The 16,938-nt window shown below is 37.1% G+C and overlaps 1 protein-coding gene across 8 annotated transcripts in view; it reads right to left on the minus strand.

The window, feature by feature from the left end:
* CGNL1 (cingulin like 1) overlaps window positions 1-16,938 on the minus strand; it is a 58,162-nt gene that overhangs the window by 21,967 nt on the left and 19,257 nt on the right. For all 8 annotated transcript variants that reach the window (XM_051797035.1, XM_051797034.1, XM_051797027.1 and 5 more), the window contains 5 exons: window positions 16,457-16,550; window positions 15,052-15,153; window positions 14,514-14,662; window positions 13,911-14,046; window positions 12,108-12,320 (listed from right to left, as the gene is read on the minus strand). In XM_051797035.1, coding sequence (XP_051652995.1) covers window positions 12,108-12,320; window positions 13,911-14,046; window positions 14,514-14,662; window positions 15,052-15,153; window positions 16,457-16,550 — 694 coding nt within the window. The remainder of the gene's footprint in view (window positions 1-12,107; window positions 12,321-13,910; window positions 14,047-14,513; window positions 14,663-15,051; window positions 15,154-16,456; window positions 16,551-16,938) is intronic.

A 16,938-nucleotide genomic window follows, 5' to 3' on the forward strand; every position in this document is an offset into this window, starting at 1 on the left:
TGAGTGAAAGCAGCTGAGGCACGCTGGGGAGTTCAGGGAAAGGAATGTTGATTTGTCTGTTCTTTTTCATCCAACCGCCTACTCGGGGCTGCACAGTGAGACAGGACTGCAGCAGCCCCACACTGTACCTGAGGATTCCACCACTTCACCTGCCATGCTTTGCTCTGCTTTCCCAACACAGGAAACGTTGTTTCCTTAGAAGTGGATGCACACACACACACACACACAAAAGCAAATAATCCAACAACTCCCCAGATCTACACACGTAAATATACACAGAAGTAGCATCCATCTCTATATATGATTTAACTTAAGAGGCTCAAAATTAAGTTCAGACTGCACTGATGTAGTTACATCTAGAGATCTGCTCCTGCTTTTTGCTGTCTGTATCTTAGGATACAGCCCTTAAAATGAAACTAAACTGTTACTTGCTCTCCTTTTTCACTGTGTATTTCAGTAAGTAAGCAAGAAGCTACGTGAATATACATAAGAGGTAGAGAGGTATAAAGGGCAAGTTGTGAGTCCTATCTTTATTAACCTAATTGAAAATCCTGGAAATAAATTGGGTATATAAGTAAAATCTGCCTAAAGTTCCAGCTGCTTGAGTGACCAGCACTTTACCAGCAGATCTTCACAGGCCTCTAATGACCTTGGCACCATTACAAGGGTTGCACCTTCCCATGAACGAACTGTTCCCAAACAAATTTTTTAACATAGTAAGTAAAAAAAATTCCTTTCTTTTACCTGAACGAGGTAAGTCTTAAAAAATAGCAACAATAAATATATACACACACATATACTTTTTTGAGATGGTAGAAAACCTGTGTTGGTATATATGGGGAGCTGTGCTGTGTTGTAGTTGGAGAGTGAGCGTTTTTCCTACTTCTGGGGAGAGTAGGAGGAATTTTCTTCACAAGTGCTTTCACTGTACGCTGTTGTTTCAACATCTTTTCAACTTGTTTCAGATAGGACTGAAAAGAAACACAGGAGTATCTATCCTATCAGTTTACCTTACACAACTGCACTTGAGGTAGGAAAGATCACCCCGAGGATATTGTTCAGGAGCGTGATAAACAGAAAAATACACAAGTATCTTCAATTTGATAGTGAAGTTTAAATAAAGTCGAGCCACACAAATACAATTTAGATGTTCTTTGTACAGAAAAAGCACATATAGCATCACTTCTCCAAAAGAGTCAAATTACACAGCTGGGTCTAGATTGAAAAAAGCTTATGTTCATTTTCCCCCGTGTACTGAGAATTTCATGCAGAGCTTTTCACTGGCATGCCATACACATGCCAACACATGCCATACCCTATAGCATATTGGCACAGGAAGTCTGGGTATCAAAAGTCTCCACAATTCTTCCCTTCTTGTATTCTCCACTGTTAATCTCATGTTACCTTCTGCCTCCCCTCCAGGCCTGCTCTTAGGAAGACAGGTGAGCATGACAGGAAAGAGCCTGGGTATCACTGGAGAGGATACACAAAGAAAACAAGCCCTGAAATGCAGTTCTGACAGACCTTGTAGCAACACCATTAGGGGAGAACCTGGTGGAGAGAGATCCCTCTCCATATATTGAACAGTTACATAAGGGTCAGGCCAGCAGCCATCACATCATACATGGGCACTGATGAAGCAGAAAAAGCTTGTTGTGCCCTTTGCCCATGGAACCACAGAGGCAGTGTGCCCAACCAGTCCCACACAGCTAGAAAGGCAGTATTGCTCACACAGAGACCATAGGCTGAATTTACCACTCTGTCATTAGAGATGGCTCACTGTATTCTGCAGAAAATTTCCCTATTGAAGCATGGCTGTAGAAGATATGAAAACCACTGCACTGAAATTACAGAGAAATTATTCTGTACATTGATAAAGTTTGAATGGCAATTGCTGTACTTCATAGGCTAAAACAAAGTGGGGACAGCAAGGGCAGTTTAAGCTGCCCAACAGTACAGCAGAGTTCTGTACAGCAGGATTTGGAACAGCCAGCAGTGATCCTGCTCTGTGCTTCTGTCTGCATGAGCAGGGAGGCTGCCACTGCAAATTCAGGGACTGGCTCACAATTCAAAAAAGGAGTTGAAGGCCGTTTGCAAAAGCATTCAATTAGAGTGGGTTAGAGTGATGATGAAAGCAGAAGGATAACTGAACACTACAGAGCTCATAAGTACAAATGAGTTAAAAACCAGACAGGAGAACACACAGGTAGAGACTGTGCTGTGGATCCACAGCCCTCAGTCCACATGGGACTTATTTGTAATGGTGCTGTACATAAACAACATGAGTTAACTAAAGGTCCTTAATGACACTATATCAATTAATGACTCCTGTTAGTGCCCATTCATAAATCCTTTACACTTATTTATATTTGGGGATGTTGGAAAAGTTTTGGCAAATATTTTAACTAAGTTTATATCATTTAACCCATGGTAACAGAGCTGGGTGAAGGTCACAAAGTAATGATTGAAGTTAAATATGAAACATTAACAAACCTTGTTAATGTAAGAACTTCAGAGAATTGTGGATCAACTTCACAGAGTTTAAAAGAGATTATGAACATAAACACATAACAGAGCACATATCAGACAAAACAAGATTGGTTAAACAAGATTCTTGACCTGGAATGAAATACTGTATATTCAGATATATTTGCCATACAGAAGAAAAAAAAACAAAACAAAAAAAACCAACCAACAAAAAACCAACCAAACAAACAAAGAAAAAAAAACCCAAATAAACAAAACAAACAAAAAAACCAACCTGCAAAACCCCAACCTTCTTGAAAAACAGGAGAAGAGGGAGGGAATTGTATCAAACACTGAAGTGAGCTCTTTGGATCTTAAAATTAACATAACTAAATTCCAATATTGCAGTTTTTTCCCTATGATATATAAAACATGCTTATTTCTTTTTACTCCCACTTACTAGTTGTGACAGCATGTTTTAGTAAACCAACTTTTTACTATTACTATTCACTGCATTGTATTACAGAATTATATTTATGTAAGGTAAATACCCTATAGCATTTTTCTTGTTGTGTTTGTTTATTTGCATTTGCTTTGTCTTTCCTTTCAATCTGTCTGTCCTCACTGCCTTCCAGAGCATCCAGTGCCCTCTATTCCCTACATTTAGCCTGCTTCACATTCAGATACCCATCTCCTCAATCTCTGAAGGTGTAATACCTTCCTCTTAATAACCACATCCTTTGCAGACTTCTTAAACAAACTGATACCACCTTTCATTTATTATTTTTGAATAAATGAAATATTTTATTATGCTTTCTCAAATTTTATCATGTTTAAACTCATGATTTAAGACTGAGCAAGCCTTATCAGCAAAATTAAGCTACAGAGATTAGGTAGAAGGAGCTGGAAATGGGTAGCATATTTCTGGAAAAAGTTGAGAATAATAAAAAAAAGCTTGTCCAGAAGAAAGAAAATATAGCTGTAATGAGAAAGTCCCACTATACAAAGTCCTCTGTGACTGACTGAGATAACCTTCTGCATTCTCATGTTGTCACTGTGCCACAGTACACATTCTTGTCTCTGCCACAGATCTCCTGAGGCAAGTCACTCAGCCAAAACTTTCCAGAGGGGCTCAATAACTGCATGTTCCTTAATTTCCCTGGTGCTTGATTTGAGACACTGGGGTTTGGTTTCCAAAGACTTGAGTGCACAGTTGCAACTGAAGTCAGCAAAAACTGTACCCTGAATACATCAAGGACTATATAATGGCTAACATGGTGTTAACCAAGGCACTTCAGTTTGAACATGCACAAATAAAGGATCCTTTTAACATTAATGTCTCTACCTCTTCATTTCCTATACTTAATCCAGGGATAACATGCCTCATAAGCTGGCAGCTATGCTGGGAAAACAAATCAGAGTTTGTGAAAAAAATCTTTCTGCAGAAGAAGTTTTTGGTGGTATGTACTGAATCCAAGAACTGATCAAAGTTTGAAAAACATTGAAAAATGAAATATTTTAACATTGTGTTTAAGTGAGTACAAGCTACATTTAACTCAGAACAGATGAGAAGTGAGAATGCATGCACATATACATATATATATGCACACAGACAGATATCTATCTCTGTATTGTTTGATTGGATATGTACACCTGATCTATAATGTTTTACCTAGCATAGGTCTGCTTCTCTGAGCCCACAATCACAGCTGCTGGAGTTTATATGCATGTGGCATTTGGCTTTCAGTTTTAGGCCTAAAGAAGTTCCCCTCCATAAGGGAACTTCAGCAGTGAAATTCATTTCCCTCACTTCCCATACTGCTCCTTTTAGGTGTTTTGCCTAACAAGAAATGATTCTAATGAAGTCTGGGTTTCTGTCCTCGTATATTGTTATGATGTGTTCAGAAGTATTTTAAAACATATTAAATTTGGTCAAGACCAAGTTTAAATAAAACAGTAAATATTGCTCCAACTCCTTTGCTGCATAAATCTCAGCAAAGCAAGTGTATTTATATACTATTCTACTCTCAACTTTGGTGCAAGCAGTGAACAGATTTAAAGAATTGAAGATAAGGCTCAGATAGTACAACAGGCATGAAAATCAAACAAAATCCTTGAGATGCAAATAAAATGTTCTATTTCAACCTGAATACAGGAAAAAAATACTCCTGGATAGGAATGCAGAAAATGTTCTGTGGTTCCACACCTTTTTTTTTTACCACACCCTCCACCCTGGCGAAGACATGAGCGTGGTTGTGTAACTTATCATTAAAAAATGGTTTGGGCTGACTGCAGTGCTTCAGCTCATGGAACTCCCCTTTGGCAGTGACTTCAGGATGCAGGAGTGTCCTTTTGCAAAATACAGGAAGAGCTAAAGTGTGTGGGAGCTAAGTATCTCATTCACAGCATGTCAGAATCATTACATTTTGGCAAAATGCAATGTTTATCAGGCACAACTTGGAAATTTTTTCTAAAAGCCTTTAAATTTCCTTTCAGAATCGAGCTCAATAGAGTAAAACTAGTTCAACTAATTAACTGTTTGTTCTTTAACAGCCATACTTGAAGTACAAATCTAAAGGATAAATCTCCATTCAAAATGAGCTAGAGCACAAACCAGAGCATTTTAATGGAAGTAAAAGGCTTTGAAATATTCTTTTCATATTGGTATCAAAGTAAATGCCATGATAATCTTCCAAAATCTTCTGAAAGAAAGGGAATGGTGTTGCTGCTCACTTCATTCTGTTACTGGTGTAGAATACTAATATCAAGGATGATACTGGCTGCTGAAACCAGCTCTAATGATCCATGGGCCACCTTTTTAGTTTGATGCTGGACTAGTTGTTTAACTTCTCCAACTACATGTAAAAGGTTTCATGTGGCTTCAAGGATTCAGATCCACCCATCTGAGCTCCCTCTGATGATCTAGAGGGGCCAGCAGTGATGGGGATATCAAATCCCTTTCTATTGTCTTTTCCTCTCCTTTTTGTATACAAACAAAATCGTTTCTACAAGACAACTAGACACTGATTTCCCTAGGTAACATGTAAAAAAACCCCAAAACCATTCTATACCCAAGGACTGACACCCAGACAAACATGGAGAGCCTCAACATAGGGACAACCCTTTAACTGCAATCATTATTAGCTCTTCTGTAAAGGCAGCTTATTTTGCTATAGTCATCTACTTTTCCAAGCTCATGAATGTAAATAACAGGTCTTGATTTCTGTTTGTAGTTCCAGTATTTTTACCCACTGTGCACCTTTAGGCAACTCTTCCAACCTCAGATACTATTTCTTAAAGCAGTTGAAAGCCCTAGGATGAATAACACAGTAACACTGGATACTACAGGTAATAAAATCTCCTATTTCTAAAAAAGGAATATGTGAACTCCACAAAAGCAAACTGGAGTGTTAGGCTACCAACCCAACTGGAACCAGCCTTTGCCCCCCCACCACTTCAAAAAAAGGGGAAAAAAACTTTAAAAAAACACCCCAAGCTTCTTGAAAAGAAACTAAATGGTCCAAATGGCCTTACCTACTGTTTTCCTACTTTACACTCATTATATTAATTCTTCCCATCATCTCAAAATGAGGCCTAGCCAACTTTAAGACATGGCTATGCCTTTGAAGTTGACTATTACCTATTAAAAGGGTCAGTGGTTTTTTTGTCTCTCAGTGATGTATGCTGCAACCAGCTTAAATTCTCAGCTGTATTTCAAGAGATTATTCAGTAAACAACTACACAAATTTACAAGCAATTCAGACTGTCTTTCATTTCAGCTAGAGCCATTCTATTAACTGGTTAAAAATTCACTTGTGACAGTTTAGAGAAAAGACTTGGTTTTTTCCAAGGTCATTTTCACTGATCAAAATGGTATCACATCCTTAATATTATTTCCAAAATGATTTAGGTTTTCATTTGTGAGAGGTAATAAAAGATTTAAATGCCTACATTTTAAGACTAAGAATGCACTCCTTTTTTACACAGAGCACATTAAACAAAACTTTCCAATTTAGGCATGACCATACATTTACACAGTTATACAATCCAGAACCAGGAAAATATTAACCTCTCTCAGCCAGTACTTATATCAATGTCACATTATCCCCCTGGCTATGTATCATGACATACTCAGACTGGCTTATATCAACAGTTTTTTCAAGGTCAGAAGTTGTTGCAAAGACGAGAGTAAAATATTAACTAATTCTGTGTTCACATTGTTCCCAACTGTTTGACACAGTCAAATACTTCGCATACATCTACAAATAAACATATACTTTCACAGGAAAAACTAATTGAATACATATACTGTCTTCTGCTGAGAAGGATCAGAGATCCTCCTGAAAAGGACTAGAGATCCTCCTGATGGCATTGAAGAAGTACCTGACTGTACAGGCTCTTGCCAAATTTCAGATACACAAAAAAAACCCCACCAACAACCCCCCCTTCCCAACCCAGACTAACTGAACTAGTCCCAGCAGAGCAAGGTTCACAGGAGTGAAATTACTATTACAGATAAAACAGAATGACTTTTTTAATTATTGTCGAGATGTGGTCCAATCCAACTCAAATACAACTTTGTAGGACAGTTTTGCTCAGAGGCTTTCTTGACTCTACAGACAGTATAAAACTAGTTTCATGGTACTGTCTGCATCCAAACACACAAATGTACCCACTAAATAAATGGAGGAGTAAATTGCACAGAAAAGAAAGACCAGGGCAGGTAAAACTTAAAAGACACAGTCACCAAGTTACATCTTCAGTGCACTTGGGAGGCACATTTTATATTCTTGTTGACGACACAGCTAATATTCCAAAATTTGTTTGGTACTTCATTTAATGGGTGCCTAAAAACACGCATGATGCTATTACCAAACAATTTCCTTTCCACACACAGAATACAGACACTTAAAGCAAAACAAATCAAATCTGTCTCCCAAATTTTCCATATATACTTCTAAACTATGTGTTTCCAATAACAATGCCCATTTAAGGAGTGCCTGCAGCCTTCCCTCCACCATCACACTTCTGTCTGCACACCCTCCCTCTCTTTCCCCCACTCCATCTGTGTTTGTACCACACTGAAAATCAATCAGAGCTGTACCAGGCTTTTAGAAGGCTGGTAAAAGAGGGCAGAAAATGCAAGGAGCAGAGTGTTATGTTGTGAAAGATGAAACACTGCCTTGGACCAGTCACTCCACCATTTGACTCTGTACAGTCTGGATCAGTTACCAACCAGCTTCTACCACTGACACCAAACCAGTGTTTTGTCAGCAAAGGCTGCCCCAGGCAAGCAGAGGAAAGAAAATACCCACCAGTGGCATCTGAAAACCTGGCTCATCTTCTCTAAATCTTTTCCAATTGTTGTGTATCTTGCTTGAGATGAACAGACTAGTCTCAGAGGATTCAGGATGAAGATTCAGAGGAGTTACAGATGTATGGATACAAGGGCATAACAATGTTCTTATGTCCAAATAATTCTTATCATATAATTTGTTTCTTTTACTGCTATCAAGACTATGGGTTTTTAGTGTGATTTATTATAATCCCAAAATTTCACCTTAGTGTGGCAAGAAGTAGCTGGGATTCTACTGGGTTTTTTCATATATATAATTTTACAGCTATATACATTAGATCTGTGTATCACTTCCAGTACCAAAATGTCTCTGCAGTGCTCCACAGTTATATCTTCACTTCCCACTGAGGAACTTGGTTTGTAAAGCATTATTCCAAAATACGGTCTCAGAATATACTAAATTATGTTTCATTTTACATTTAAACCATGTATTCCATCCACTTCTACAAAAAAGGCAGACACAGTATATATCAGAATCATTTACAATGGTTAAGTTTTTGTTCAGCTTCTGCTCCGTGAGGGAGATTTTTATTAGCTTTGAGGAAGAAGTATAATATTATCAGGCTGGGTAGAAAAAGATTGAATAGTTACTTTCATTTCAAAGGTCTTTACAGCTCTGTGCTAGATTCACCTAAATTCACAAGATGGGAAAACCCAAACCCCAAGCTTCCTATCATTTATAATACTCAAAATTCCATATTATTTTCCTATCTTAAAGGAATACACTTTTAGTTCCTAACATGTGCAGAAGGCAACCACTGCCTTTTGCTGTTCCTGCACTTGCTGTGGTAAAATTCCTTCTTCTCTTTCCTCGTATCCCATGGCTAACACATACATGTCAGCTAAAGGCCATGTGCCTACAAGCTTCATGGCATTCTTCAATGTGTTGATAAACTAATCAGCTCCGAGCTCGGAGTGTCTGTTTTACCCTGCTGAGAACAAGGTCAGACGCACGACAAACGCTGGATAAACCCACCAAGGTCAGGCCTAAACAAGCCTCTTCATAAGGTGATGATTACAGCTGCTTCTCAACAGCAGAATTTGTGCAGACTGCTGCTCAAAATACACACATGGGTTTGAAGTGCTGTGCATTTGCAACTGCCCTCTTGTGCTGATACAATTTCACTGGAATTTGAACAGCTATAACCTTTTACCTGCAGTATTACCTTCCAAAAGCTGTTTCCAAATTTTACTGAAGCAGTGGCACTTCATCTACACTGACAGAGCACTCATGGTTAAGGTAGTACAATTCTGGACTGTTGTGTTGTGGAGTCAGATTAAATAACAGAAATTTTTTGTACCACATTAAAAACTGGAGGGGATCCATATTTATTTCTGTTCTAGCATTGTGATTATGAAGAATTCCATTCTTAATCAGAAAGACCTTCATTTCTTAATTTATTATTAAATTAAAGGTAATTATTATCCCACAGATATGGTCTGGAAGTTTTACTATTGTTAAATGGAAATAGTCTGATCCCAGTCTTAATAAACAAGAAATGATGTCAAGAATAATCCCAGCCATCTCAAGACCACCACAGCAAAAAACATAACACTAAAGTAAGTTAAAAAGGTAAACTGTAGCAGAGAAAGTTAATATCTTGATATCTGTGACTTTATGTAAAAATCTTTATAACAAAAACCAAAAAACAAACGACAATAAAAACCCAACAAACCCCCCCAGCCCAGCCTCAGAGCAGTGAGCATGAGAACAGAATCATACATGACAAACAACCCTGCCCTGTTCTTCTACCAGATAACCTTGAGAACGTTTCTAACATTGCTGCAAAACAGATCTATGTGCCATTCTACCCACACAGATCAAAGGCACTCTACATTACTTGCCAACCTACCTGATGTCTCCAGCAGCTGAAGACTCTGTTCATTTAACACTGGCATAAAAACTACTTCCTTTCTCTCTGCAAAATTTTCCTTAACAGCCTATGCACATCACAAAACACCTTTATTCAATGTACCAATCTGGATGATCTAGAAGCAATAAGTACTAACACTCTGTACATAACAGATTCCACATAACCTGATCTATCCAACATCAGTATCCACACTTTGTGTGTGACACACCACTATTACAGCATTTTACACACCTGTTTTCCTCACCACATACAACAGAAGGGCCCTTTCCACTAATCTTTGATGTAAATTTCTTGTATCCTACCATCCAGTATGAATCTTTCCAGCTTGCAATAATATTAAAAAAAATAAATTTAACAGGTCAAGCAGCTTCCATTGTATAGAACATGATTTTCACACACTCTGTTGGGTATTTCAGAGTAATTATAAACCCAATCATTAACATCACAGCAGATCACAGAGTTAACTTACTGCAGAGATTGGTTATATTTTCCTGACAGAAGATATATCAAACTCAATAACTGATCTCAGCCAGCAGGCATAAAGATAATGCTGTGCTTAAAAAAAAAAAAATCATGAAGAGTATAAAAACTAGCAAGATTTAAACCAAGAAAAAAAAAACACCTTACAATTAAGCATGTTTTACTTTAAATTAAAAAAAAAAATCACTTGCATTAAAATTATAAGAGAACTGGTGCTCAGAGCAACATTAATCAAATAAATTTCACTTTTGAACATCTTATTAAATTTACTGTTAAATTTACTATTAGACTATGTCCTGCAAGTAAATAAATGCTATTTATAACTAATCTCTAAGCCACAGCACCCCAATCATAGAGCCATTTCCCAGACTGTGGTATTGTTATGCTGAACAGACTACTCTTTCATTTCTTGTCAGTCGTAATTACAGCTCCATAATTGAAATACAGTAAATTACCAGGCACTAACTTTGAAAGATGGTTCATTGAGGTTGAGCTGTCACTACAATTACTGTATAATAAAAAATGATCATTTAAATGTTCTACTTTTCTCTCAAAGAAAAAAATTAATTCAATTCAAGCAGCTCAGACGAGTCAAATATCTTCATGATGATGTAAACAAAGAGAAACACAGTTAAGCAAAGTGAGCAATCTCAAGCACAAGTCCTAGGCTGCATAAACAGCTCAGCATACATAAAGTTTTCTGACCTCTGAAGAAAATTGTGTGTTTAAAAACAACCCTTTAAGAGGATAATCTTTAACAGAATTCAGTCCTAAAATATCTATCCAGCATCTTCCACATGTGCTTCTATTTTACTCATAAAGCATATAAAGCTTTGGAAACCTCTTTCAAGTTTCAAGCTTAATTTTAACTCAGTTCTACGTTACGTTTTAGGTCACAACTAGTAGGATAACTACAACTCACCTAAGCCCAGTGAGGAGTAACAGACATGAATTAGAATGGACATTTCTAAGCAGAAAACTGGGCCTATAGTTCTGACTTCTATTGGTCAAGCACAGTTTGCCTGCAAAGATTTTTCTCAAACATGTGACAAATAAAAAGAGGGAAGGGAAAAGATACAAATAGCTGTCACTGTAAAAATAATGCTCAAAATTTTATGAGAACATCCCCTTACCAAAAGAAAATTTTTCAATGTATTTGTAGCTGCTGTCTCTGCAAAGAAAACTTCACAAAGGATGTCTTTTGGAAACCAGTAACAGATAAGCACACGTGAAACCTGTTCCTATTCTCCCCCTCACACAGACTTCCTGCTGATGCTGGAAGAGGCAATTCCTTCAGTTCTGTTTTCTTCCTGTCTGATTCGAAACACCCAAATCCCTGCTGTTCCCCTTGTGCTGGAACTCCTTTGACCATTCGGTAAACAAACTAAGTTCAATAAATGAAAAGGACTCAAAATAAAACAAAAACCCCACACTAGTACTAAGCAGTTGAATGGGCAAGATGGGACAATGTAATCAGGGAACAGGATGTGACACAAGGAGCTGAAGGGAGGAACAGTGGGTTGCAGAGAACTGCTTGAAGTTCCAAAACTATAATTTCAACAGCATCACTGGCCAAGCACACTGGGGCTCTTCAGGGCATCCTCAAGGTTTTGGTGATTCTGTTTAACCCAAGACAAGCAAATGGTCCTCTGTACTACACTCCCATCTATTCTCTCTCAAAGTTTGCAATTAAGCACATGTAGTCAATAACTGCTGAAAGAAAGGGCCACAACTTCAGCTGCAACAATCAACCAAAGCATCAGATGAGTGTATGAAATAAAACTTATTCTCAGCAGCTAAGAATCCCCAGCCCAAATCTTTTCCTATTTATTTTGTTAAGAAAATAGCAGTATCAGAAAGTATCTAGTGTATGACATCTGAGAGAGGTAAGATTTTTCCCTGTAGAGATTAACTGTAATCACTTCTCTTACCTCTGTTGCTTTCTCCAGGCTCTGTCGTAGATCAAGCAATTCTTTATCATGTTGCTCCTTAACTTTGTCCATCTCCATGTCATGGCTGGATACTTCTTCTTTAAGTGCTCCTTTTAAAGCTGTAAGCTCTCTCTCTCTCTTTCTCAAGATCTCTTCCTGTTGATCTTTGGCTATTAATACTTCTTGCAGATCCTGCTTCATTTGCATCAGCTCCTGAAGCCCAAAATTAAAACACAACTGTGTGACACATAGGGATGTTCTGTCTGTATTTCACAGAAAGAAAGCATATAAGCTCCCCAAGGCCAACTTCGTTTATTAAGACTGACATATGTTTTATAGTAAGCTAAAAATTTACTAAACCCTAGGATTATGAGAAGCTGATGTTTTATGTAATGGGTCAACATATCTGATGATGTAAAACTATCACAAGACTTTGATGGTGTATGTTAAGCCATCAGTAAATAAAGGAGTCAAACAGAGGTTGCAATTTAACAACTCCCTAAGTCCTACTTTCAGTAGCAAAAAAGGTGGATAAGAACAAAGACAAAACATTCTTTCTCACATGGCAAGAGAAGCAAACCCAATGATAATTCTTTGTTTTATTTTCTGCTGAAAGAATAAGTTGCTTCTTCAAGTGCTGAAGACAAAACAAGTGCTTCCCAACTGAGTTCACGTGTTCACACCCTTCCTCCTCCTCCCACCACGTTCACCCTAGAAGGCATTTCCCCTCCCCAAATTGCTGGGAAGGAAGTGGGTAGTCAGTAAATATGAAGACTAAAGACACATGCATATAAACACAGAATAAAACCAACAACAACAATCAAAAATGTACAGCTTCAAGAATTATCTGATTTGTATTTCTCAAGCTGTGAATAATTGCACCTCCAAAACCCACATAGGCTTCCCCTCACTGAAGCAGGATCAGTACATCTAAACCACTCCTGACACACATCATCTACTTCATCCTTAAAAGCCTACAAAGAAAGGGATTCTACTACCATCCCAGAGAGCCATATTCCCTGTTTAATTATCAATATTATTAGAAACTTTTTCCAACACTTACTTTAACTCTGAAGCCGAGTCTCTCATTTCTTACTCTGTCTCCACACAAGACAGAAAAACTGATCACTAACACCTTTAGAGCAACATTCTATAAGATGCTTTGAATCTTCCCTCACTCCTCCACTCAGATTAAAGTCCTGCTCCATAGGTAATATTTTTCAGTACTGCCACCATCATTGGAGATATTCCTCTACTTATTTACAACTTTCAACTACAGTATCTGAGATTTAAGACAGCAATTTAAGAGAGTAATCAAATCTCACCTATACAAAACAAGCTAGTTATTCTACTAAGCATGTCTTGTGTGCAAACATCTTTAATATTCCTGAGACCTACTGTCTATGCTTTTCTTCCCTATTTTGCATTTTATCATTTACCTTCCATTTCTTCTTTGCACTAGTGTTAAGACAAGTTAATTGTCTTGGTACTTTAGAGTACTAAGACACTGTGAATTCTTATCTTCTTTTTGAACATTTGTGCACTGATACTCCAACACACCCTTATCAACAAATTTAATAAGCTGTGTTCTCTATTTCATAATCAGTATATTAATATAACCAGGGCTCCAGCCAATTCATCCTTCATCTCAAGGTGACAGAAAACCTGTAACTCTTTTGTTCCTCTCCAGACTATCCCTTCTCCTCTGCCCCTGAACCATCAATAGAAAGTCAACAATTTAGAGACTGCTTTGGTGCAATTCTTCTGATTTTTTTATTCTCCTTCTGGTACTTTATAACTAACCTCAATCAGAATCTCTTTCTCCCCTTGATCAGTATGTTTTGCATTATCCAGTTCATCATGCATCTCAGAGAGCTGGTCCTGAAGATCTCTGATCTCAGTCTGGTGCTGTTCCTGCTCCATCTTCACTTGAAAAAGCCTCATCAGTAAAAATCAGACAGGTTTTTTTAATTTGTAGAAATACTAATTTGTTCATTCAAGTACTAAAAAGACATATGTATCTACTCCCACAAGAGAATGGGATACAATGAGACAGAAAAATTAAATGTCAGAGGGGTAAAATTGAGAAATCTAAGTAGGTATTTAAGTGGGAAGTTGTATTTTATTTCAAGCTTGGTCATTCAGGTGTTTCCACATTTCAAAGACTCGAACTGTATATCATGACTGTGAAACATTAAAAGCATTCTGCACTAAGAGGACGACTATAATTCAGCAATCTTTCTTTTCCTTCCAGATATTCTAAAAACATGCCACTTTTTAATGGTAGAAACACTTGCTACGATAACAAATGCACTCATCTGATTCCATTGAAATATTCTGCAGACACAGGTACTTTTAATCTAAAAGGTACAAACCCCAATGACAACTTCTCTAGAATTAACTCACTCCTCCAGGTTTTGCCTGAGGTCCTTCTCATTTTCCTCCAGCTGCTTTTTCAGGGCTTCCTTCTCACGTACACTTTCATCAAGCTGCAGCTGAAGATCTTTCAGGCTTGCTCGTGTGGCATCTCTCTCTTCTTTGGAATTCTGCTGATTCTGAATTTTGTACACCAAAAGTTATGCAAGGTAATAGCAGCTACATGAGTAACACAGTTTGACTCTCAGCCCACGTCTGTCTTGCTGCAATTAACTGATTAACATTTAGCTCTGCAGACACCCAAGATATTTTATGTGCAATTGCTTAACAGTTTTGTTCACTTCTCCAAACTCCTTCCCAAAAACTGAGAAGAAAGACATTTGTTAAAAAAGCATAACAGCACTGTGAGCAACCATACTTCAAACAAAAAGTCTTCTGAAAAAGCAAAGGTACATCTGGATTAAGAAAAATATGAAGCAAAAGAGATTCAGCTGGTTGATCAGTCATCACTTATTTAGGAAAGTATATTTGAAATAGTCAAAAGCTTTATAACAACAAAGTGTTGTACCCTAATTTCCAGGTCCAGTTTTTTCTCTAATTCTTCCACTTTCCTTTCAAGTTCTGCTTTTTGTTCAACCAATGCTTTTACTTCAGCCGAAGAATCCGAAACCTACAATTAAACAGAGACATTTATTCCCACAAATGCAAGGCATTCTTTTTTTTAAATCTAAAGCAAAGCTACAAGCAGGACTAATAAAGTGTAGCATCAACTGTCTGAGCTCACCAGGGACTTTTCCTATGGGTCAGGCCTGGCTAAGATTTTCAAAGAAACCATGATTTGATTTTCATAAAAATTTCTGGATAACTGCTCAAAGCAAGTTGTCAGTAAAACAGGAAATACACAAACCTAAAGAAAAATTCAAATTAAGCAACAAATGAAACAATTCACAAGTACGTGGGCCCAAATTTGACTGAGATATTTCTACTTATGCAAAATGGACATCAAAGGAATTCATGCTCATGTGTCAACAGAGTTTCAAATACATTTTTTAGGTAATTTTTAAGGATGTGTTTTGCAAAAAAAAAAAAAAAAGCTGTAGTTAATAACAACAGCTACATGAGTCTCTCATTCCACATCTGTCTCACTGCAATTAACAGATTAACATTCATCTGTGCAGATACCTAAGAAATTCTATGTGAATGTGCCTAACATTTTTATTCACTACTCCAAACTCCTCAAACACTAAGAAAGAGATGTCTTAAAAAGGGTAACTGTGCTGTGAGCAACTACACTTCAAATAGACTTCTGAAAAAGCACAGGTATATGTGGATTAAAAAGAATATGAAGCAAAATACATTTTCATTTTGACTAATTAAAGCCCAGAATAAAATAATAGACAATAAGGATTTAATCATTCTCATGCCATCACTGCAACAACTGGGCATTTCTTCAGTTGGCTTTAGAACTGATAAAAAAATGTACCATTTAGCAGGAACCAAAAGCTTTTCAGTAGGCAGATTGCCAAATGCTGTTGTTGTAATGTGACTTTTGTACAATATCCTAGACTACTGCTTTTCTAAATTACAAATTAAAATACTCTCTCCACTTAGATATCTATTTACAGCACTATAAGGAGAAGATGCTCCACCACTATTTTTTAAAGCTAAGTAGAGTAGCTTCTTCTTTGATCTGACAACTTATTATGTTCATGTTCAAGTTTGCATCTCTCTCCTTCTAAAATGCAGAAAAAAATGTAGATGGTTTCATGGTAGACTTCTTTACATTCTTTTTTAATTGTTAGCAAATAGATTTTCCAAAAGTCACCTCAGTGCATGATCAAAACTAAGCTATACTCCTGAGGGGCTACAAGAACAGCCTGGTTGAAGTCAGTAAGGGGAATTCAAATTTTTCAAGCCCTATCTGAATACTGCAGCACTTTGAAACAAGCCAAAGCAAATTAAAAATTCTTTACCTGTGTCTTTCCAGCAGCTCTTGACTTTAAAGTCTGAATTTTCTCAAAAACTAAGTTGACTTTCCTCTTTGTTGCATCATCATTATCAGGACTTCTAAAACAGACAGTAGAAATAAGCAACGATATGATCAAAGTTACTATTTTGTTAACAACACAAATTCAGAGTGTCCAAACTAATGAAAATCACCACAAAACCCCCAAACTAATATGAATCAATCAGAAAGTATCTTAACTATGATTTATTAAAACCTTTAAAGAGAGGAATTAAAAATTTATATCCCAAATGTTTTCTGAAAAGGCAACCAAAAAAAAGATCACTGAGCTCTTTAATTGCAACTCTCTTCTGTAAGACTGTAGCTGTGGCAAGACAGATATTCAGCATATATATATATTATTCAAACATACCAAAATTACAAGTAATTAGTACTAGGTTTTTCAAGTCCTGACTTCTGCACCATAAAATAGCATTTCAAACAGCTCCC

The sequence above is a fragment of the Manacus candei genome, unplaced genomic scaffold (assembly GCF_025592945.1).
Source record: "Manacus candei isolate 608988 ecotype Guabito, Panama unplaced genomic scaffold, ASM2559294v1 h1tg000046l, whole genome shotgun sequence".
Classification (NCBI taxonomy): domain Eukaryota; kingdom Metazoa; phylum Chordata; class Aves; order Passeriformes; family Pipridae; genus Manacus; species Manacus candei.